The 24,218-nt window shown below is 43.9% G+C and overlaps 1 protein-coding gene across 2 annotated transcripts in view; it reads right to left on the bottom strand.

Moving 5' to 3' along the window:
* The window catches only part of nubp1 (nucleotide binding protein 1 (MinD homolog, E. coli)), a 49,635-nt gene that overhangs the window by 12,634 nt on the left and 12,783 nt on the right, over positions 1 to 24,218 (bottom strand). Inside the window, exons 4-10 of one of the 2 annotated variants that reach the window (XM_076983838.1) lie at positions 22,306 to 22,374; positions 3,733 to 3,765; positions 3,047 to 3,137; positions 1,732 to 1,886; positions 921 to 1,031; positions 563 to 686; positions 122 to 205 (exon numbers count right to left, since the gene is read on the bottom strand). In XM_076983838.1, coding sequence (XP_076839953.1) covers positions 122 to 205; positions 563 to 686; positions 921 to 1,031; positions 1,732 to 1,886; positions 3,047 to 3,137; positions 3,733 to 3,765; positions 22,306 to 22,374 — 667 coding nt within the window. The remainder of the gene's footprint in view (positions 1 to 121; positions 206 to 562; positions 687 to 920; positions 1,032 to 1,731; positions 1,887 to 3,046; positions 3,138 to 3,732; positions 3,766 to 22,305; positions 22,375 to 24,218) is intronic. The other variant, XM_076983846.1, reaches the window with a different exon arrangement.

Below are 24,218 nucleotides of genomic sequence, written 5' to 3'. Positions count from 1 at the left end.
TGTGTGATGACAGAGCAATGTAGCTGTTCAGTCTTGTTTGATCTAAATTGGCATGGACCCATGCAAAATAATCGAATCAGTGGGAGAATGAGGGAGCGCGTGGGCTGGTATGCGGTCTTACTCTGCACTATGGTCCGATAGGCCTCGGCTGCAGGAGAGTCTGGCACTTCAGTCAGGAAAGACTTTCCCTGGTCACAGCTTCTCCCTTTAAAAATACACATATGAGATCCAAAATGAGGAAGCCGTAGTAAAAACAGAACTAGAAACTGCTGGCAAAAGTCTCCTTTCCTCCCACAATCCAAGTATGGTGTTTTGGTTTCATGGTGTTTTGGATTCATGGTGTTTTGGTTTCATTGTGTTTTTTTTTTGTTTGTTGTTTTTTTTATCTTCTAACCTTTGGATCTCACGTTATTAAGGCATACTAAAGTCGCTTACAAGGAAGCGCTCGTATGCCAAAAACAGCATGGAAACCACCACTGACGTTGCTGATCAGCGGAGCGATACCGCATGTGCTCTTTGGTCCCAATGGCGTGTTTGCAAGCGGCTCCGACCTCTGGCGTACCTATCCGCGGGTCCAAGGGCACCCGGCCCAGCAGAGGCAGGGCCAGCTCCTCACACATCCTCTGGGCCCCTCCCGTGGTCGGAGGGAAGATCTGGGACGTATTCTGAGAGGGAGGTGTATCATGCTGAAACCCCCCCATCACTTTTATATTTCACAATGTTAGTTAAAAGACATATTTACGGTGCTTCTTAAAGGGAGCTTCATAAGATGACAACAAATGACTTATCGTTATGTTTTACAGTTTTGTATTACTATGGCCCACAATACTGCATCTAAAGGAGCTCTTAAAACCCTCACCACAAAAATCCCAGATATAAAAAGCTATTTTGTGTGTGTGTGTGTGTGTATGGAGACTTGCCTTGCATTTGGGACACACAAAGGCACTCATGTTCTCCACCACCCCGATGATGGGCAGCTTAACCTTCTGACAGAATCTGATCTCTTTTCTCACATCCTGCAGAGACACTTCCTGATTCCAGAAAAAGCACCAGAAAAGGTCAAATCAGGCCTCAGTCCAGTCTCGGCAAAGCAGCTATGCACGATCCTACAGCCAGCTCCATTTGGACAAAACATTAAGAGACGATATTGGGCATGGAATAATATTGCAATTAATTATTTATTTTTACAAATTGCAGAATCAACATATCCACTTTGCGGAACCGATGCTCAGGCACTGCGTCATAGGATAAATCTTTTGGAAAAGGAACGACAACTTTCAGAAGAATTTATTATTCAAAAACAGAAGTTTGCTCATCCTCACATTGTGGAACTCTACTGAGGCTGAACAGCTTGAAGAGATACGGACTGTACCAACCGGTTTGTGGGGGGGGTGGTGGTGTAGGTGAGCTGCTGAAACACTGTGGGGAATCCCACTTGTGCCTTGCTCTTTATGTCATTTACACTCTCGACCTCTTTCACACCACCACCTCTTTCCACTGAGCCAAGGACTCTGGGTACTGTAGTCTGCTCTCTCTCCACCAAACTTGACCTCATGTCTCCGTGTTTGTGTGTTCATACGCAGAGCAGCAGTTCCCAGTGCCAACCCTCCGTAAACCAACACACCCAGTGCAGCTTCGTGGGTGTTCTTTCAAAATGATCAGGGCAGAGACACGCTCACTTAGTTTCTGGTTTCTATTGAGATGTGTGTGTGTGTGGGTGTGTGTGTTTACCTGAGGTGTGGTTATGATGACGGCTCCGTCGATGCCAGCTCCGCTGAGGTACTGCGCCACAGACAGGTGCTCGTCAGACGTCCCAGGAGGCGTGTCCACTATCAGATAGTCGATCTCGCCCCAGTCCACATCCCTCAAGAACTGCTTTATCATGCCTGCACTCAACCCAACGCACAGCAAACCAGCCCCAACACAGACACCCTCAGTCTACACTTAACCCAACACACACCAAACCAGCCCCAACACAGACACCCTCAGTCTACACTCAGTCTACACAAACCAGCAAACACATCACCATCTGTTCTTATGCTTACTAAAATTTAACTCGGACCATGACAGTTTTGAATGAGTTGAAATGCGTTTCTTTACAGGTTGAAGCCCTAATTTCTACGTTGCCGGAAATTACTAAAACTCTGTTTCTGGAACATACAAGTACAACGAATCTCTTACAGGTCAGCCAGAAGAAATCAGCAAAAATAAATAAATAAATAGAATAGTCCTAAAAAATAAAAATAAAAAAATTCTATGCAACTGAACTTCCTCTAAATCACTTCCCATAAAACAATGGTGAATTCCCCACGCAACACTCCCTTCCCTTTGAGCAGGCCTGTTGCATGCATCCCTTAATCGCCCTCCGATCAGGAGTCCACGTTACGTGAGGTTAGCTCTACTCCAGACTGAAATATGAAATAAACCTGACATAACCAGAAAAGCCAACATCCATGCAAGTGATTAGGAAGACAAGGTTATCATAGAACAGACGCTGCTGTAGTGCTATTTTTGTTATCGCGTCAATGAGCACAGACACAACATTCGATCGAGGAACTCGCGTTTTGAACTCACGCATGGCAAGAATTTCTAACTTGGCACAGCTAGAGAGCAGGGGTCCACTGTCCCGCTGCACTCTACCATTCGGCACACCGCAATGCCACCAACCGCTAAGGGAGGCCGGGGTGCAGCTGAGGTGATTAAGGAAGTGCCTGACCCGCCCACTCTCCTCCCAGACCTCACAGGCGACCCACATGATACACTGCTTTAATGCAGGCCTGGAGGAAGTGAAACCAGCACAAGTCTAAATGTGGCACCCAGAAAGAACCGTGAACCGTTTAAACATACATCCTTGACCCTAAATAACATAAACGTAACAATAACATAAACCTTCTGTATCTGTTAATAAATGGTTCATCAAGAACACAAGTAAAAATTCAACCTGACCTGGGAACAGGTCTCTGAATTGGTGTGTATCTTTAACGTATTGGAGTTAACACAGTCAATCATTAGCTAGCAAACAGGTGAAAGTAGACACTATACAAACCGTTTTTCTTTGGGCCCCTCCAGATGACGGCATCGTCAGGACTGCCAAGCAGGAAGCCGATGGACATGACAGCTAGGTTGTCCTCCACGTACTGAAGAGAAGACCAGGTGTCTCCGAATGACACAGACATGCACGCCAAGCCATTCTAACCATGATTTGAACTGAAGGTGCACCGTATATCTGGGGTTTTAGCTATAAGGATTTTTTTTCATTTGTTATCAGTTCAACATTGGAATTTGAACCAATAACTACAATTATTGTTTAATTCAGGTCTTGCTTGTGTATTACTACAATAATAAATGTTGGAAATTGAGTTAGTTTTGTGTTAAGTGCAATTTGGCATTTGAGAAAGGTTAGAAAATGAAATATAAAGAAAATGGTTGTGTTCCTCTGTGTGTCAACATATGTTTACAATTATTGTATTGTCTGATTTACCTGTGACATCACTATATAAAATTATTGAATGCTCCATTAAAATATCTGCCACTCCCTTTACTTCATAAATTGATTATAGTTTGAATATGATCTAACATGCATACAGATAAAAGGTAAACATCAGGTATTGGTGCTAATTATGGGTTATCATATTGACTCAAGAAATAAAACATTGGTGAAAAATGCAGTATTTTTCAATGACACTGTCTCTGAACCCTGACGTGTGCAGAGATATGGATGAAAATGCTCACCACAGGGGACCAGCCAGAGCCACTCTGATGGACCTGCAGAGGAGGAGGAGAGGAGAGGAGGAAGAGAGGAAGTGAGGAGAGGTGCATTTGTATGTGCAGCCCTGTTACAGATAACCGCAGATAACAGCATAGAAACCTCCTGTGATTAGAGAAATGCAGCAGTACAGTTTGGGCTGTTAAATAAACAGACTTATGTCTTAATGTATGAAAAACATTCATATCAGAATAATCAGAAATTATATATATATATATATATATATATATATATATATATATATATATATATATATATATGTTAACCTAGAGTAGACGCTGTAGGAGAGGGCAGTGGTGTGACTGCTCGACAACTCTCTGGTCAAGCTAAACGTTTATTCGGTTAATCAAACCTTAATGAAGTTTATTACAGTTAAGATAGGCTTTATTATACGTTTTATGATATTTTTATATGTGGCTAGCGATGAACAGTGGAGGTTTTCTGGAACCGGCATAGTATTGGCCTATGGCGTTGATCAGCTGAGGAGCATACAACGGATGATGCTTGATGACGTTCTACCTGACTTCATCATGAAAAACGTTTATTTCCAGAATGGTGCTGTTATTCCATCCTACTGGTCATCACAGCACTGTTGCTATGCAAACTATGGGAAACGCGGAGTGGATCTTAATCTGCTTCAGCCGATATCGAGATTTGCTGCGTCATCTAATGTCAAAATGGAGCTGCTCAAAGTTCAAACGTTAGCAAACAAATCGTATCTTACGGTTAAATTCACGGCTATAAGTCTCTGGATGTTGTGTCTTACAGAAAGCTGGCATCAACCAGAGGATTTTCCTGTTCTAAATGAGTCATGTGCGACAGGCTATTGTTAAAAGCAAAAAGCCCATAGCACCGGTTATGGTGGAGGTTTGGCTGCTATTTACCGGAGTCACTCTCTCATGGACCTCTCCGCCTTCCTTCTGCCTGACCCGCCTTCATTTGAGAGCTTGACATTTCAAAGTAAACTGATGGCTGCTATGCAATTGTGTCGGCTCGTTGGTCTAGTGGTCAGAGCTCTCGTGTTCCTTCCTTCAGACCCGGGTTCAAGATGATGTGGAGTTTTAACAGAACGCTAAGCAGGATCTGGGATCTTCATGCTCCTGTTAAAAGGAAGACATCACCTTCCCGTGCTCAGTTCACTAATGAACTATGGAAAACAAAGGCAAATGAAGGCAGCCGTGCATGTCCTTGTGTGCTGTTACAAAGACTCACTGTCCACAAGCTGACCTATTGGGAACAGAAAGCATACTCAAGGTCTCTTATAGAGGCCCGTTCACAATTCAAATACAAAAATTGGCAATTCGTTCTGAACTCTATTGCCAGGTCTCTATATGTGCATACTTCTTACCCACAGGTAGAAGTTTCCTAGCCCCTAAGCTGTTTCCCAGAAGTCTCTCAACAAAAGATTGAAGACATTATCAGCAAAATCAAATGCTCCATCTGTGCCCTGAACCCCTTTCGTACTGGTTTGGTGAAAGTCATAACTCCTTAATATCTCCTGTAATTACAACAGTAATAAATATCCTCTAAATAACTATAATTAGACCATTACAAAAAAAAAAGAAAAAGAAAAAGAAAAACAGCACTTGATCCTGACGTTTTGGCAAATTATAGGCTCATCTTCAATCTTCCTTTTCTTTTATTGAGCATGAAATGCTCTTAACCCAGTTATGCCCCATCATTGGACTCACTGATGGTTTGTTGGCTCGGTTTCAGTCCCATCTCACCAGCAGAACAGGGTATTTATCTGTTGGTAAAGCAAGGTCCTGGTCATAAATGGAGATGTGGGGAGTGCCCCAAGCATCAGTCCTGGGTCCCATTTTTTTCATCCTATACATGTGTCTCCTGGGACAAGTTATAAAGAGCTGTGGAGTTTCATTTCATTGCTGTTATTATGTACAGCTATTCATGAAGATTGACACAAACCCTCCCACTGTGCTGCTCTTTCATCATAATCATCTCTCTCTATTCTCTCTGCCTGCCTGGAGGAAATCGTGGATGAAACACAAGCACTTCAGCTAAATAGTCCATATATATATATATATATATATATATATATATATATATATATATATATATATATGGGTCAGGGCTGATAATAAAAGGGCTGGTATGACGTCCAAATCACAAATGTTTTAAACATGTTAAATCAACATACTAGATGTGTAGTTTGCATTTTTGTTGGTGCCATAGCATTTTATATGACATTTTTACCATTTTTAACCAATTAAAGAATCACAGTCACATTAAATTGTCAAATGGTGTAACCACAAAAGCATGACAAGAACGAAATAATTCAGCCTTCTAGAAATTATGTAAGTGTATAGATGAAATAAGTGATTTATTATTAAATATAATTTCAAATTTTATTTAAAATATTTTATTTCTAAACTAAGATAAAATAGATTTTTAGTGTACTGAGCAAGTCAATATGCCATAGACATTAATGTTTTCTCTCTAATCTTGGGTCAGTTGGTTTAAAATAATTTTAAATTTCATTTTTACAGTGTAGTACAGTGCTGAAATCATATGCATAGTGTCACGTTGAGGACCCCGGCCCCTCCCCTTTGGGCGTGTGTATACGTGGTCCACGTGCTTCGTCTGCGTCAGTGGAACTCCGTGGTGATGGCTATGTCGTGTGATAATGTGTATCACCTGTGAACCGTCTCGTAATCACGTGGGGCTAATATGGTTTGTCTATTTAATGTGCGCTCGTGCAGTGTCCTGTGCTCGTCGTTGTCTAATGTTTACACGTTGTGTGAAGGCTTCTGTGTTTTTCGTGTGCTTTATGCGCTTATCTGTCAATAAAAGCAACCGTGACGTCAGTCAGAAGGATTTCCGTGTCTCATCCTTCGCCACAGCCCCAGCGTCACAGAACGACGAGCCGTCCAAGACACCAACAAAATGCCAGGCTACAAGGGCAAGCAGAAGAAGGGCAAGAAGCCCAGTAAGCGGCATCACCACTCTTCTCCCCCACGCCGCGAAGCTCCGCCGACTCGGATGCAGCTCATGGAGGACCCCGAGTGCTCCTACCTGCTCTGCGCGGCTCGGGAGACCACTATTCCCGAGCTGAAAGAGAAGTACCACCGGACTGCGGTCCGAGTGTGGCGAGAGCGGCACCCCGCACCTTCCCGGGAAAGCACGCCCATAAGAGTGAGCGTCCCGGAGTTCTACCAGGCATCGCCACCAGAGGGCGAGCTTGGAGAGGAGGAGAACCCACCGACGCAGGAACAGCTGGAGCAGGATCCCGTCTGCGCGTTCCAGCTGGCCGCGGCTCGGAGGACGCAGGACCCCGAGTTGGCAAAGGAGCTCCGCGAAGGGGTGGTGCGGATTTGGCGTGAGCGCTAGCGACGCCCCCCTCCAGCACGCGCCCTCTCGCCTCTGAGGGTGGACTCATGCATCTTCGGTGCTACGGAGTCCACCCCAGAGAGCGAATTCGGGGAGGGGGACTCTGAGGAGGAGTCAGAGGAGGAGGAGGATTAACCTCCATCAATCTACTCCGCTCCCACCGTGGACTATGTTGGGGAGGGGGAGGAGGAAGAGGAGTACCCTCCCTCCGTCTATACTGACACCAACGTAGACTACGGGGAAGAGGAGGAGGAGTCAGAGGAGGAGGACTACCTCCCTCCGCCTGTGGGTCTCTCTCCCAAGGGCCAGGAGGGTGAGGAGGAGCGGGACCATTACCCCCCTTCGGAGGATGACAGGTCCACGGTGGAGTACGGCGCTGAGGACTATTCCCCGTCCGTGGGCTCGGGGATATCCGAGAGCGACTCCTACACGGAGGACGAGGAGGAGAGCCTTCCCTCCTCCGTGGGAACCGTTAAAGGGAGGAGGAGTTCTGGGGAGACCGCATCCTCCGGACCTTCCGGGGCCAGCCCCATGGACTATTCCCGGGGTGAGAGTCCGGCTGAGTCCATGGAGGGGGTCCTGGAGGGCGAGGAGGAGCTGATGGACTACGAGGAGAAGCTCCCTCGCGCTGCGCCTGGCACGTCCGCCAGTCACGCTGCACCTGGCACGTCCTACAGCCACGCTGCACCTGGCACGTCCTACAGCCACGCTGCACCTGGCACGTCCTACAGCCACGCTGCACCTGGCACGTCCGCCCGCCGCGCTGCACCGGGCACGTCCGCCCGCCGCGCTGCCCCGGGCACGTCCGCCAGCCACGCTGCACCCGGCGGAGGGTTCGCAGCGAAGGCAGGAGGGGGATTGCACAACGCAGCGCCAGCAGCTCCGGACCTCTCTCCCCTACTCGCTCTGCTTCTGGCGCGAAGCCTGGCGCCAATGTCATATGTGTGTGTACCAGTGTTTGTTAGTCTTCCCATTTGTGTGCCTAACCCATTCTTCCCTCTTGTGCCACTATGTGTAAGCGAGCCTGTGTGTGCGTTTGTGAACGTCCCGTTTAGTGTATCTAACGTCGTTTCCCCCGTCTTCCCAGGGAGGGTGTGCTAGGCGATTCGTGACGGACGCTTCGCCAAGGGCAGTCACCTCCCAGACGCAGGACTGAGTGCGTCGGATCCGCCCATCGTCGTGGGTTCGGGGCACTCGGGATGGGTAGTGCCCTTGGAGGGGGCATCTGTCACATTGAGGACCCCGGCCCCTCCCCTTTGGGCGTGTGTATACGTGGTCCACGTGCTTCGTCTGCGTCAGTGGAACTCCGTGGTGATGGCTATGTCGTGTGATAATGTGTATCACCTGTGAACTGTCTCGTAATCACGTGGGGCTAATATGGTTTGTCTATTTAATGTGCGCTAGCGCAGTGTCCTGTGCTCGTCGTTGTCTAATGTTTACACGTTGTGTGAAGGCTTCTGTGTTTTTCGTGCGCTTTATGGGCTTATCTGTCAATAAAAGCAACCGTGACGTCAGTCAGAAGGATTTCCGTGTCTCATCCTTCGCCACAGCCCCAGCGTCACACATAGTAACTTTTTTTTGTGCAATATTTTTTATGAGAAACATTGGTTAAACCAATTGACATTTACTGTCAGAGCTGACTCAGATACCACGCCCTCTACCTCCGCAAGAGGCACCCGAGTCAGTCCCAGACTTAATCGGCGTAATCAGCAGTGATTCATCTCAGCTGCCTTACAGGCTTCTTAAGAAAGCTTGTGGAGACGAATCACTGCTGAATCGTTGTGGTTATGCCATTGCGCTTTTAGTCTTTCCCTGCCTTCTCTAGTGGTTGCGTTCGCTTGCAAGGTGTCTCGCCACCTTTCTCTCTCTCGCTTTACTTTCACTTGAGTCTCTATCTCCTGCGCTACTCTCTAGCCATTCTCATGTTTTCCCCTACTGTTTTCTTCCTATACGTTTTACCTTTATTTTGGGAAGGTTTTATTTTTCTGCGGCGTGTTATTGCCTGCGGCCAGCTCTTCCCCTGGCATCCTCAGTTTCGTTATACGCGTTGAGTTTTTTCCGCGTCCTTTTGTTTTGCCTTTATTATTTTTTATTTCCCGTTTCACTACGGTTAAGTTTTGTTTTGCACGCATTGTATCCACGTTGTTTAGTTTGTTTTTTCTACTGTGTGCTCGCAACTCTCTCTCACACTGACGATAGGCGTTGTCTATCTTTCCATCAGTGTGAACCGGCACTTGGGTCCCCCCCTCACTCTGGTTTTTACACGCGGTGTGTACTCGTTGGTACCACCGCTTTACATTTACACCAACTGACGACAAGCAAACGACAAGAAATTAAAGTTGAATAAAAAGTTGAAGTTATTAGGTGTTTTAATAAAAATCATCAAAATCTAATAGATGTTTTGCTTTGCTTTGTTTCTTTGTTTTGAGTTCATCAACTTTCCGTTGCAGCTTTTTTGCCTTCATTCTTTCACTAAAGTTCCTTATTTTTATGAACCTTAGCTTCTCCCTTCTATTCAGCCCTGCTCTATGTTTGCTGGTACTTTTCTGCACTATCCTCACAGGAGTGGAGGGTGTCTGTGGTCTCTTTAAACTTGGCTGCACACAGTCATGATCAGCAACATACACTATGGGCTCTGGAGGGCCATTATAAGCTGCTCATCTGCTGTTGAATGCAGTGATAGAGGAGTAAGGTTCAAAACTTCAACAAGCACCCATTTCTTCTTCTCTTCTCTCTGTACTGCCTCTGATACTGCTTCCACTCTTCCCTCATCTGTACCTGTGTTTCCCTGGGCAGATCTGTGACTGGATGTTTGTGATCTTTCCCTGTTTCTTTCTCTTTGATAGCTAAAGTACAGAAGATGCCTGAAACTGTTAGTCTAATGTCCAGGGCCTTAATTTGTCTTCCATTTTGACTTCAAACCTCTCAATAAAACCCTTTTAGGAGACCTACATCACTGATTTTACTTTCTCATGAAACACTAGCATGTGTATGTGAAGCAGAGGTGGGTAGGAACGCGTTACATTTACTCCGTTACATTTACTCAAGTAGCTTTTTGGACAAAAATGTACTTGTAGGAGTAGTTTTAATATGAAAGACTTCTACTTTTACTTGAGTAAATATGTGGTGAGAAAAATGCGACTTTTACTCCGTTACAATCGGATTTGCGCCGCGCTACCGTTACTTTCGTTTTGTAAATAATTCATCTTTTCAGTGAGAAGACTGACCAACGTTCGTCACCAGAGTATGAGTGACCAATCAAATGAAGCCGGTCACGTGATCACGTGATCACATACGCAAACTTTCTCCACCGTAGCAAGAAAGTGACAGAAAAACCTCCCGAGCATCCCTGACCTCACAGCCAATGTTTACATTACAAACGTGTAAAAGGACAGCTATATAATGCGCTGCAGGGTTGCCAAGTTTTCAAGATCACTTTTAGTGAGATTTAAACCGGGGTGGGGGGTGGGGGTTTGGGTGGTGAACAATGGACACAAATTAAGTATTATATCGCGATCGATCGATCGCCAGTGGTTGGCGCCAGAGCGAACTAGTAACTCATTGAATCATAGATATGGATCAGAGGTAAATAAACTAGATTTTTTTCGGCGTGAGAAATCGGATGTGTGCCGTGTAAGCGTGTGAAGACGGTCAAATGCGTGTCTCACACTCAATGCGTGAGAGTTTGCAACCTTGGCGCTGCCAATTGTGTCTGCAAACGTGTGGACATTTCAGCCTACAAGAACTCAACATCAAATATGAGGAAACACGATGCGATAAGTTTGCTGTATGTATAATTTTGTGTAATGCTATATCTCTGAGGCATAACGTTTGTATGATGTAATTATTAAATGTAATGCAGTGCAATACTAAAAACCAGTTCTCACACTGATTGTACACACTAGCAATATAGGATGATTAAGTCTGCTACAAATTGATTCAGTTGGTGTCAAGTTGTAGCTACACGTATTGGCTGACAGTCTCATCAGTTAGTGCCTTTGTGGAACACATTAAAGTTACACAGGCCTAATAATTAGGAACAAACAAAAATACACATTATTTATAATAAATAATTTATATATATAATATTTATTTATAATAAATTATTTTTATCATTAAAAGTAATTGTTTCCCGTAATTCAATTTCCCATAATGTAATTTACTGACACGAGACAGTACTCATGCAATTACTCACTACTTGAGTAGCTTTTAATCAAAGTACTTTTTTACTTTTACTCAAGTAAATTTTTGGGATGCATACTTTTACTTTTACTTGAGTAACATTTGGTTCAAGTAACTGTACTTTTACTTGAGTAAAATTGTTGAATACTCTACCCACCTCTGATGTGAGGGTATACAGTTGTGATCAAATTTATTCAACCCCCACTGAAATAAAGTGTTTTGGCCAGTTTGACATTGATTTTGATCATTTCAGTCATCTTATTTACAATTATATCAAAGAGGCACTTATAAATTAGACAAACATAACATAATATTTATGATGGAATAACCACAAATGTCTTTACTGTGCTCACATCATTATCAGTTTTATTCAACCCCCTAGTGACATTATTTTTTAGTACTTAGTACAACATCCTTTTCCAGTTATGACAGCTTTCAAGCGTGAAGCATAGCTTGACACAAGTGTCTTGCAGCGACCTATGGGTATCTTAGCCCATTCTTCATGGGCAAAAGCCTCCAGTTCAGTCACATTCTTAGGCTTGCGCACTGCAACTGCCTTCTTTAGGTCCCACCAGAGGTTCTCAATTGGATTTAAGTCTGGTGATTGCGATGGCCACTCTAGAATGTTCCAGCCTTTCATGTTCAACCATGCTCTAGTGGACTTGGATGTGTGCTTCGGATCATTGTCCTGTTGGAAGGTCCAACGTCTCCCAAGCCGCAGGTTTGTGACTGACTCCATCACATTTTCCTCCAAGATCTCCTGGTACTGAAGGGAATTCATGGTACCCTGCACACGTTGAAGCTTTCCTGTACCATTAGAAGCAAAACAGCCCCAAAGCATAATTGACCCCCCGCCATGCTTCACAGTAGGCAAGGTGTTCTTTTGTTCATAAGCCTGGTTCTTCCTTCTCCAAACATAGCGCTGGTCCATTGTCCCAAACAGTTCTAATTTAGTTTCATCTGACCACAGTACACTGTTCCAAAACCTTTGTGGCTTGTCCACATGACTTTTGGCACACTGCAGTCGACTTTTCTTGTTCTTTGGAGTCAGCAAGGGGGTGCGTCTGGGCGTTCTGGCATGGAGGTCTTCGTTATGCAGTGCGCGCCTTATTGTCTGAGCTGAAACTTCAGTGCCCACATCTGACAGGTCTTTTTTCAGTTCCTTAGCAGTCACGCGGGGATTTTTCTCCACATTACGCTTCAGGTAGCGCACAGCAGTCGCGGTCAGGATCTTCTTTCTGCCACGACCAGGTAACGTTTCCACTGTGCCCTTTAACTTGAACTTGCGAATGATACTTCCGATAGTGTCTCTTGGAATATTTAACAACTTCGCAATCTTTTTATATCCATTGCCATTCTTGTGAAGAGCAATAACCTCTTCTCTTGTCTTCTGGGACCATTCTCTTGCCTTCACCATGCTTGGAAACACACCAGTAGATGTCTAGAAGGAGCTGAGTATCACAGTCCTTTTAAATCTGCCTAATTGGTGCTTATCATGCTTGATTGCTGCTCGTTGACATCCACAGATGTTTTCAATACCTGATGGAAAACACTGGAATGAACCTCTGTTCTTAGGAGTGGTAGTCGTAAAGGGGTTGAATAATTGTGTCAATGAAGAAATCACAAAAAGGCCATTTAATACTTTATGACAAAAAAAATTGATGCTATCTTAGTTGCATTTAGTTCTTTAACAAGTCCTTGTAAGATTTCATTATGAACACAATTACAAATGTGCACTGAATTCCATAAAACCCTTCGCAGCATTGGGGGTTGAATAAATTTGATCACAACTGTATGTAGTGTATCTTTGCCTTATTTTAACAAGGTAATTTGCCCTCGCAGCAGAATCCACATTAACACGCGCTCTGTGGTGAGACACTTTTTCTTTACTTGTAAGAGCAATCTATTAGAAGAGGAGAGAGTTTGTTGTTTGCATACATATGTTTCCACCTACATACTTCTTGTTTATGTGTAGTGTCCTATAGAAATGTAAAATTAAAAACAGATTTAATTTAATTCTTTTTAGACTACATTTCAAGCTGCATATTATGGTATATTATAATTTTAATAATAGCAACAATAATTTTAATAATCTTATTATTAATAATAATACAAAAATTATACAAAAAACAAAAGTAGAAATATTGCTTATAAATTGATAAAATTAGTCTCAAAGGAAATGGTGCAATAGTGTAACCTTGTTACTCCACAGGACATTTCAACTTACCAACCATTGTGTATTATTCAAACACACCTAATTCAGCTGGCTACTAGTTATCAAGAGTAAAACGCTTTTCAACATGAGTTTGACAACAAAGTAAGCTGGCTAAATAACTTTAAACTTTAATACATGCTCGGATAGACCGGTATCGGTATCGGCCGATATCGGTATCGGATCGGAAGTGCAAATAAATATCGGCATCGGATTGGAAGTTCAAAAAGCTAGATCAGGACATCCCTAATAATGACTATAAAGTATTTGCTTTAATTTTTGGAAGAAGATTGAAAATGGTACTGAGCTCAATAATTGAAGAAATACAGTCAGGTTTTGTGTATAAAAGACACAAACAATATTAGGCTAGTTATGGACATTATAGATTACTCTGATATTCTAGATGATGATGGATTTATTCTGTTCTTAGACTTCTATAAGGCCTTTGACACAGTGGAGCACCAGTTTATCTTACAGTCTTTGCATAGATTTGGCTTTGGTACTTACTTTTCTTCTGCTATAAAGACACTTTATAACAGCAGTAGCTCTATTAAATTACCAGGAAAACAGCCCATTGGTCCTCCGAGAGGTGGGATGGAATATGGACCAGCAAGGATGGATAAGACGGTAACGAACCACATGGAAAGGACAAAGGACAAAAGGATCCAGAGGCATTGCTTCTGTGGTTGGAGTAAAGTAACAACTTACCATGGTCTGCACATCCACCAAGGGAAGACAAAGTGTGTTGGCAACAGCCAGCCGCAAACTTGCGCTGCGTTAGCAGGTCAGACAAGGAGGCATCACAGCCAGGTTGAGCACCACAGAGTTAGTGAACCCAACATTGCGGCAGGAATGGGAGAGGAACACCAGTCTTCGGGGCAGATCTTACAGCAACAGAACACCCCACAGCTGGAGAACAGCACAGCAAGTTTGAAGCAGCAAGATGGCAACATCGTACACATACAGACCGTAAGAGTCCCTCCAGAGAAGTATGTACAGAAGCCCCCAAGTCAAGTGGCCAAAATCCTGCGAGAAGGAAGTATGGAGAATGTTTGACGAGAGCACATGGATCACCCTCCAGAACTCCCTAAAGGGCATTACAACCTCCAAACTGAACATCTTCGGCCATCTCATCCAAGAGGAGGGGAGAAACCGGTTTGGAGTCAAGCCTGTGAAGAAAGGGGAGCCCCAAACAAAGGGGAAGGTGGGAAAAGGAAATTTTCCAGTTGGTGAAGGAGCGACGCCTCTTGAGGAAGTCATGGAAGAAAGCTGAGCCAGAAGAAAAAGAGGGCTTGAAATATCTCAGAGACAAGATCAAGGAAAGGCTTGCACACGTCAGGAGAGCTGAAAGGATAAAGAAGCGGAGAAGCCGCGGGGAGAAGGCAAGGACACGCTTCTTCCGGGACCCCTTCAAATTCGCCCGCAGCCTCCTGGAGGAGAATAAGACCAGAAAACTACAGGTCACCAAGCAGGAGCTCGAGCAACACATCTCAGACCAGCTGAGTGACAACCTGAGAGCAAAGCCCCTTGGATCACCAGGCTATGTACCCCGTCCACCTGAGCCCTCCACAGAGTTTGACACCTCCCCACCCAGGTGGGCAGAAGTCAACAGGTAGTAGAACGTGCAAGATCTGCGTCAGCACCTGGGCCAAACGGAGTGCCATACAAGGTATTTAAGAACTGCCCTGGGCTCCTGAAGGTGTTATGGAGGCTCATGGTTGTGGCTTGGAGAACTGAGTCCATCCCTTCGGCATGGTGTCAAGCAATCACCACCTTCATCCCAAAGGAGAAAGACTCCCAACACCTCAGTCAGTTCAGAGGCATCGTTCTGCTGAATGTGGAGGGGAAAGTATTTTTCTCTATCCTGGCCAGACGGATGACGAGCTACCTTCTAGCAAATCAGTACATCAACAACAGTTGCCAAAAGGCAGGAGTCTCAGTATTCCCTGGCTGCGTTGAACATTCAGCAGTGACCTGGGACCAAATCCAGACAGCCAAACGACGCAAAGAAGACCTGCACGTAGTTTGGCTTGACCTGGCAAACGCCTTCGGCTCTGTTCCCCACCAGCTCATTATGTACGCCCTCAGTTTCTTCCACGTACCATCATGCGTCCAGAACCTGGTACACTGTAAAAACGAAAAAAAAAAAGTTGAGAAAACTCAAAATTTCAAGGCAACTTACTGCACTCAATTTTTGAGTTTGGATCCCAACTCAAACTCTTACGTTTTTAAGAAATTCACTCACAGTTGAGCCAACTTATTATTTCTTGTTCCAATTATTTATTTTTCACAGGTATATAAACTTCAGATTTTAAGTATTGCCTACAAATAATTCCAAATGATCCAAATGATTGAAGTTATGCTAACTTACTATATCTTGTTCAGATAATTTATCTTGCCCATGTATATGAACCTCAAAATGTAAGTTACATACCAGGAGTTCCACGTTTTTTAAAGTTGTGCCAACTTATTATATTGTGGCGTGGTGTGGGAGAAAAAGGCCACAGACAAGTCCATTCTTATCAAGAACAGAGGTTTTATTCTCACCTCGCAAGAAAATTAGCACTCACAGGCACAATTAGATCAAACTCGAGGCCTTAACTAACTTGGCCTTATACATGAAACACAGGGGGAGGTCATGAAGATGACAACGTTACACATACATGGAGGGGGAACTCGGATAATGCACATGTACATTAAAAAATGGACCGGGGTGAATTAACTAATAACACACAATTAATAATCAATAATATATAACACTATACAGACATAAACACCACATAATATGCATAACAGCGCCGGAGCCGCAAGGGCTCATGGGTAATGACGTCACCCTCTGGTACCCCCCATTGGCCCGACGCTACAATATCTTGTTCAGATAATGCAGGGGTGGCGAACGAAAGTTGTACGTGTGCGAGTGTCAATTGATAAGCGGGAAGACCGCTAGCAACCGCGGACAATCTATAATAGTAGCAGAAACATAAACTATGCAGCGCTTTGGTGCACGGCACTATAGTGAGCTATTTTTAAAACAAGCCCGCGGGCACCGCGTTGGTGACCCCTGAGATAATGTATATTTCACATGTACATAAATCTCTAAACTCAATACTAAGAATAGCTAACTGAAGTTGGGTCATATAGGACAAATGACAAAACGGTTAAATTAACGCATTTATTATACACCTTTCTGCAACAAAGGTAGTATTTCAACCAAAATACTCACATTTGGACGTTTGGAACAAGAAATAATAAGTTGGCTCAACTGTGAGTGAATTTCTTAAAAACTTAAGAGCTTGAGTTGGGATCAAAACTCAAAAATCGAGTGCAGTAAGTTGCCTTGAAATTTTGAGTTTTCTCGAGTAGCGTAGGTCGCTGCTTGCTGCAGGTGAAATCCATTTCAAGATGTCCGGAGTCCAATCGCAAACCCCGCCCCGTTCTCAACAAGGAGTCAAATTGAGCATGCGCAGAGGAGTTGGCCTGGCCTTAACTAGGGTTCAACTACAATTTGTATATTTTGACAATGCAGGTTGTAAGGTCAGATCAACTTTTAACAAGAAACTCAATAAAGTAAGCTGATCCAATTACTTTGTTATCGTTTATGGTGCAATTAATTATTTTTGGCTCAGCTAAACTAAAAATAATTGTAAGGCGAGCAATTTTAAGTTCTGTTTTTTACAGTGTAGCCACCTACTTCGACAACCTGTACGCTTGCCACACAACCCGGGATATCTCAACCGACTGGCATCGGCTCGAGAAGGGGATAGCAATGGGATGCGCCATCTCTCCCATCCTCTTCACTGTGGCTTTTGAGGTCCTCTTGATAGGCGGAAGACAGATGATACGAGGGGTCAGAGCAGAGACAGGCCAAAGATTACCAGCCATGAGGTGCTATATGGATGACGTCACCACCCTTCTCCAAACAGCAACCTGCACAGCCAGACTCCTCAGACGGCTAGAAGAGCTACTAGCCTGGGATCGCATGAAGGTCAAGCCATCAAAATCCCGCAGCCTGTCGATCCAGAAAGGGAACAGCAATGATAACATCATCTTCACTGTGGCTGGTGAAAGAATCCCCTTACTGGCAGAAGCACCTATGAGAAGCCTCGGCAGAACGTACATGGCAGACCTCTCTGACAAGAACATGGCTTCAGCTGTTAAAGCCCAACTTCAGGAGGGCCTTCACAAGATCGACCAGTGCCCCCTACCAGGGAAGTTCAAGGTGTGGTGCTACCAGTTCACTCTGTCCTACCGCTTAATGTGGCCCCTGAAACTAAGCGACATCACCATGACCACGGTCTTGAAGCTGGATGCAAAGGCCAACAACTTTATCTGGAAGTGGCTCGGCCTTCCACGTTCCCTCTCCATCACGGCACTGATGGATGATGCTCCCGCTGCAGTCCATCAGTTTAGGATACAAAAAGGAGAAGGTGAGACTCCACTTCGAACTGAGAGACTCTACGGACCCGGCAATTCGAGCTGCCAACCCTCAGATTTGCACTGGACGGAAGTGGAATGCATCCCAAGCAGTTGACCAGGCAGTGGAACGGCTGAAGCACCAGGAGATTGTTGGTGCTACACAGTTGGGCAGATCTGGTCTGGGATGGGCAGTAGCACCAAAGAGCTGGTCCAAAGCGACCAGGAAGGAGAGAAAGGATCTTGTGATCTCTGAAGTTGCCTAAATGGAGGAGGAAACATACAAGATTACAGCAGTGAGCCAGCGACAGCAAGGCAGATGGACTACTTGGGAGGCTGTGCTAAACAGAACCATCACTTGGACCGATTTGTGGAGAACTCCCCAGGCAAGACTGAGCTTTCGGATTAGGGCCACATACGACACCTTACCGAGCCCCCGGAACCTCCTCACCTGTTTGGCACAGAAGAACACTGCCATCTCTGTAGTTTCCCAAGTCCAACCCTAAAGCACATCCTCTCCAGATGCAAGACAGTGCTGTCACAGGGAAGGTACAGATGGCGGCATGACAAGGTCCTGCGCAAGCTTGCAGAGATCCTGGAAGCCCACAGACAGCAGGTAAACCGGTCAGCAAGCCTACCCACCTCCCCGATGTGGATCCAGTTTACCAGGCCAGGGACGACAGCACGGCGCATCACGGGGACAGAGCGGTCGCTCCTGTCGCTAGGAAGTGAGTGGAGGTTGGCAGCCAACCTCAGCCACCAACTGAAATTCCCAACAGAGATTACTATAACATCCTTGTGCCCAGACATTATGCTCTGGTCAGCACCTGCCAAAGCCCTCATCATGGTAGAGCTGACAGTCCCATGGGAGGAGCACATGGAGTCCGCGTACGAACGGAAGAAAGACAAGTACGCAGAGCTGGCAGCAACGTGCTTACAAGCTGGGTGGAGACCATTCATCTTCCCAGTGGAGGTCGGATGCAGGGGCTTCACCGGGACATCTACACAGAGGCTACTGAAAACTCTGGGTGTCACAGGCCCTAACTCCTCTGCGACCTTGCAAAGGAGGCGGAGGAAGGGAGCTTCTGGCTGTGGCTCAGAAGAAAGGATGGCACATGGGGGAAAGAAGGCTTTTGAGGGAGACGTTCTGGTATGCGGTCAGTACTTGTGCTTGACTCAGGGTGATGGACGTCTCTGCCATGCACAGTCCCCTGCAACTCATTCCACACAATAAAAATGGGGTCAGAGAGTGGGGTGAATATGGATCCTTCAGCAGGCTGCAGGGGGCGGCAGGGAGACGTCCCTGTCGCTGCCCCACCACCCAGAGTTGTTCTGGGGGATAATGGAGCGAAACATCAGTGAAGGGTGGCCCCCCAGCTGGCGACCCTGCAGCCCACACAATGGCACCGTCGGAGGTGCGTCAGGTAGCAATGCCAAGCAGGTGTGACAGCAATGCCAAGCAGGTGTGACCACCTGTGCTTACACCAAGTGGCACATCCCCCAGATTCGATATCTCTAGAGGTATAAGACAGGGCTGTCCTGCTTCCCCTTACCTCTTTCTGTTGGTGGCACAGCTTATGGTATATCATATCAGAAATAGTGCTGTGGAAGGCATCTCCCTCCTTGGCAGAGAACTAATTTTAACTCAACTTGCAGATGACACAACACTCTTTTTGAGAAATGAGGGCCAGATCCCTGTAGCCAATAATGTAATTCAGGACTTTTCAAAGGCATCTGGTTTGTGCCTCAATCTTCATAAGTGTAAACTTATGGCTATCAAAAACTGTACAAAACCTGAACTGTATTGTATTCCCGTAAAGGAGGAAGTGCAATACTTGGGAATCTCAATAATAAAAGATCAAGATTTGTACATTTCTCAAAAGAAGCACCGCAAATTTCAACCCAATTATACAGGAAATCCAAAATAAATTAAATCGGTGGCTCTTACAAGACTTATCATTGAGAGGTTTTACTCAGCAAAGCAGAAGGAATATCTCGGCTAATATATGCAGCCTTGACTCTGCATCTCAAAAATCGGAATCACTATTTGAGGAAATCAGTTGTCATGAATGCATGTGAAAATGGTGGTCTTGATATCCTGGATTTTTATACTTTGAACAATACATTCAAAGTTAATAGGTTAAAGCAAATCTTCAGAAACCCCACTTCAATTTGGAATATTATTCCTCTCCATATATTATCTAAGCTGGGTGGTATTGACTTTTTTCTTGTTTGTAATTATAACATTGATAAAATCCCTGTTAAGATATCAGCTTTTTATCGCCAGGCCTTTCTCTCATGGTCCCTCATCTACAGGCATAATTTATCTCCCCACAAGTTTCTGATTTGGAATAACAAAGACATCTTATATAAACAGAAATCTCTTTTTTTGGAACAGTGGTTTCAGAACATCATATGGGTTGACCAGCTATTCAATAGTGAAGGCTTTTTGCTCACCTATGAAGAATTTCTTAGAAAATATCCCTGTAACTCCTGGAGACTATGCCAAGGTATTTGGAGCCATCCCATCTGGCGTATGTATGCTTTTTAAGGGCCAGAAGAGGCTTGACATTTGTGACCTCACCTGTCTATCTCCAGTAGACTCGCCTGTAGGGAAAATTTGTCTATCTGGTCAGCAAAAAAATAACAGAGCTATAAGAACATTATTTCTAGATAACCGCACAATACAACCGGATGCCATTTCATACTGGAATGGGTTTGTGGATGGGATACTGTGGAAAAAGGTCTGGCTTCTCCCAATTAGATATCTAATTACAAATAAAACTAAAGAAATCTCTTTTTAAATTATCCATAAGATCTATCCTGCTAAATCTTATATAAAAAGCAGATTCAAGAAAGATATAGAAAATAACTGTAGCTCTTGTGATACATGTCCTGAAACTGTTGTTCACCTGTTTCGGTATTGCCCATTTGTTAATGTGTTTTGGCAAGAACTGTGTGATTTTATTCACAGTAACATAGAAAAAAACTTTGTCTTATGCAGTACTGTTTGGTCTTGTTAAAAACAGTACACAGAGAAAAAACTCTGGCTACTTGATAAACCTGTTGTTAATGTCAAAATATCATATTCATTGTTGCAAATACTCTGGAAGGAAACCACATGTTATTGCTTTTCACAATGAGATCAAGCAATACATTCGGACAATCAAAGATTCAGACAAACAAAAGGCACTTTGAACCATTGAGGAATGTACTGCTTTGAATGTTTTCTTATTATCTTGACCCCCCCGCATTTTCTTCTCATTTTCTTGGACTGTGTAGTAAGACTAGCTGAAGAATATTGCAGGTAAGAACTGCAGTGTGCTTAGGTATGATATGTAGAGATATAAAAAATTGTAGTGTTCACAAAGTCTCCAGAGATACAGTTATATGTATATAGCATCACCACACAAGCAGACTAAACCATGGTCTTAATGAAACAGCAACGGAAAATAACAGAAATGAGTCTGTATCTCATGTGGCACATATTTGGCTGCCTCTAAACCAGGTAAGGCTTTAAACGTTTTTGCAATAAGGGAAGCTATGCTTAGATTTAAGACCATGAGAAGTAACCCCCCCCATGCTTCCTGCTGATAAATCTATGTCCTTTTATGAGTAACCACATACAGTTCACACTTTCTGCTCTTAAGTGTTAGCAATGGTGCCAGATCGGTTTATACACGTTTCACACATGTGTAGCACGTGAAAAATTTTCAGTTGTTTGTAAGACACGCCTCAACGTCTTATCAAGGAACAATTATTAAACTTTGTAATAGCACTTCACAAACAGCAACGACAGCCTTTCTGAAACAGTTTGGAAGAAACCTTGAAAGCAACTGACAACTCTAACTGCATGTAAACTTCTGTTCACTCGGGACCCACATCTTCGCATAAAGGCCGCACGGGATTTTCCATGCCGAAAGCAAAAGTACTACGCAGCACGTTCCTCGTGGTCCAGTCATAGGAGAGCCGGTTCGAGTGCCTCCTTCACCCTGGATATGAGTAGATCGGTCCGATCAAGTCAAGACTCGCTGGGATTTATTAGTGCTTACATGACGTGAAATCCACCAGTACTGCTTTCATAACAAAAGACCAGGCCTAGCATTTCTATGGAAATGATCTAAATGTAACATGACATAATGACAAGTCTATGGGAGATGTGCGGGTCTGTTCTCACTAGCACCTTTCTGCCACACAAGGGAATAACAATGTCGAACAAACCGTCGGTTATGCAGTCTTATTATTATTCTTATCTAATCTGGGCTACCTCTCTTAACCTTAGGCCTTTTGGTTATTGGCCTTGACCAGGATGCGGTGTATGTGTGTGTGTGTGTGTGAGAGAGAGAGAGAGAGAGAGAGAGAGAGAGAGAGAGTGGTGTCATACCTGCTCTCCCTCAAGCCCCATTATTTTAGGTATTGACGGTCCACAGATGTCTACATCCAGCAGGGCCACCTGGAACCAACAACAAAAACTGTCAGCCATTCTAAATGTATTATTATTATTATTATTAACCTTTAATTTAACCAGGCAAGCCAGTAAGAACAATATTCTTATTTACAATGGCGGCCTGACAAGCGCCACAGGACACTTGAGAAGAAAAGAGAAACAGAAAAAAAGAAAAAGAGAAGTAAAGAAGATAAAAAATTTAAGAACAATTACAAGCATCAATAAGTAATTTCTTAATGCAGTCCTTGAAGGCAGTTAATGAAATAAAAGTGTCCAATTTTAGGGTTTCTTGCAGTTTGTTCCAGTCATTGGCAGCAGCATGTTGAAATGCAGTACAGCCTAGAGCAGTAGATGTTTTAGAAGGTTTTAGCTTAATATATGATGAAGACCTTGTGTTATATGTAGCTGAATCTATTTGCAGTAAATTACATAGATAAGGAGGTGAATGACCAAGTAGAGTTTTGTAGATAAAGGTAAACCAGTGAATTTTACGTCGAGTGAACAGAGAGGGCCAGTTAACAGATGAGTAGAGCGTACAATGATGAGTTCTAAATGGAGCGTTTGTTGCAAACCGTATGGCAGAATGATAGAGAGTGTCCAACTTATGAAGCAAGGATTTGGAAGCTGATTGATAGATAATGTCACCATAATCAAACAGAGGAAGTATAGTCATTTGAATGAGCATAAGTTTGACCGCTATAGTAAATGAAGAACGATTTCTGTATAAAAAACTGAGTTTTGCCTTAATCTTTAATTGTAACATGGAGATATGATGGGAAAATGATAGTGAACTGTCTAACCAAATGCCTAAATATTTATAAGTGTTGACCAATTCCAGAACCTTACCCTCGATGGATGAGATCTTTAGAGGAGGAGAGGATTCCATCCCTTTTCGACTAAACCACATAACTTTGGTCTTAGAGGAGTTTAGCGTTAGATTGAGGGTACAAAAAGCCTGTTGAATTTGAATAAAACTGTCCTGGAGACCTTTTTCCACAGAAGCAGGGGAGGGGCCAGTGGCATACAAGATTGTGTCATCAGCATACAGGTGAATAAATGAATTTTGTGCAGCATGAAAGATGTTGTTAATGTATATAGAGAACAATGTAGGTCCTAGTATTGAGCCCTGTGGAACACCTTTAAGTACAGAGAAAGGGTGAGAAAGGCAATTATCTAGCCTAACCTGCTGTGTCCTATCAGAAAGATAATGAGAAAACCAGGCCAAAGAATGATCTGAAACTCCGACACTGACCAACCTACTTAGAAGAATGGAATGGTCTACAGAATCAAAGGCTTTAGCTAAGTCTATGAATATTGCGGCGCAATATTGTTTTGCATCTAATGCATGAGTAATATCATTAAGGACCTTCATGGTGGCAGTGACACAGCCATAGCCTGGGCGAAAACCAGATTGCATCGGACAAAGAATATTATTTTCATCGAGATACTTAGTGAGCTGCCTATTTACGAGTTTCTCTAAAACTTTAGATAAGCATGGCAGAATAGAGATAGGCCTGTACGAGTTTGGATCAGCCTGATCACCACCTTTAAAAAGAGGACGGATAATAGCTGTTTTCCAATCAGCGGGTAATTCAGATGAACAAACAGATAAGTTAAAAAGATCTGTGACAGGGGCTGCAATAAAACGAGCTGCAGAATTTAGAAAAAATGGTGCTAGCTCATCTAACCCTGGGGACTTTTTGGGGTCCAGTGCCAACAGTTCAGTTAAAACCTCACATACTGAAAAGGGCTGAATTGTAAACGTAGAACTGGGCCTGGTAAAAGAAGAAGCTGCAAAGGGAGGGGAAATAGGGAGAGAGTCCAGTAAACTATTTGTCAGCCCAGCAGAA

This window comes from Brachyhypopomus gauderio, chromosome 2 (genome assembly GCF_052324685.1).
Source record: "Brachyhypopomus gauderio isolate BG-103 chromosome 2, BGAUD_0.2, whole genome shotgun sequence".
NCBI classification, from domain to species: domain Eukaryota; kingdom Metazoa; phylum Chordata; class Actinopteri; order Gymnotiformes; family Hypopomidae; genus Brachyhypopomus; species Brachyhypopomus gauderio.
This window is presented reverse-complemented; position numbering and strand designations above follow the sequence as displayed.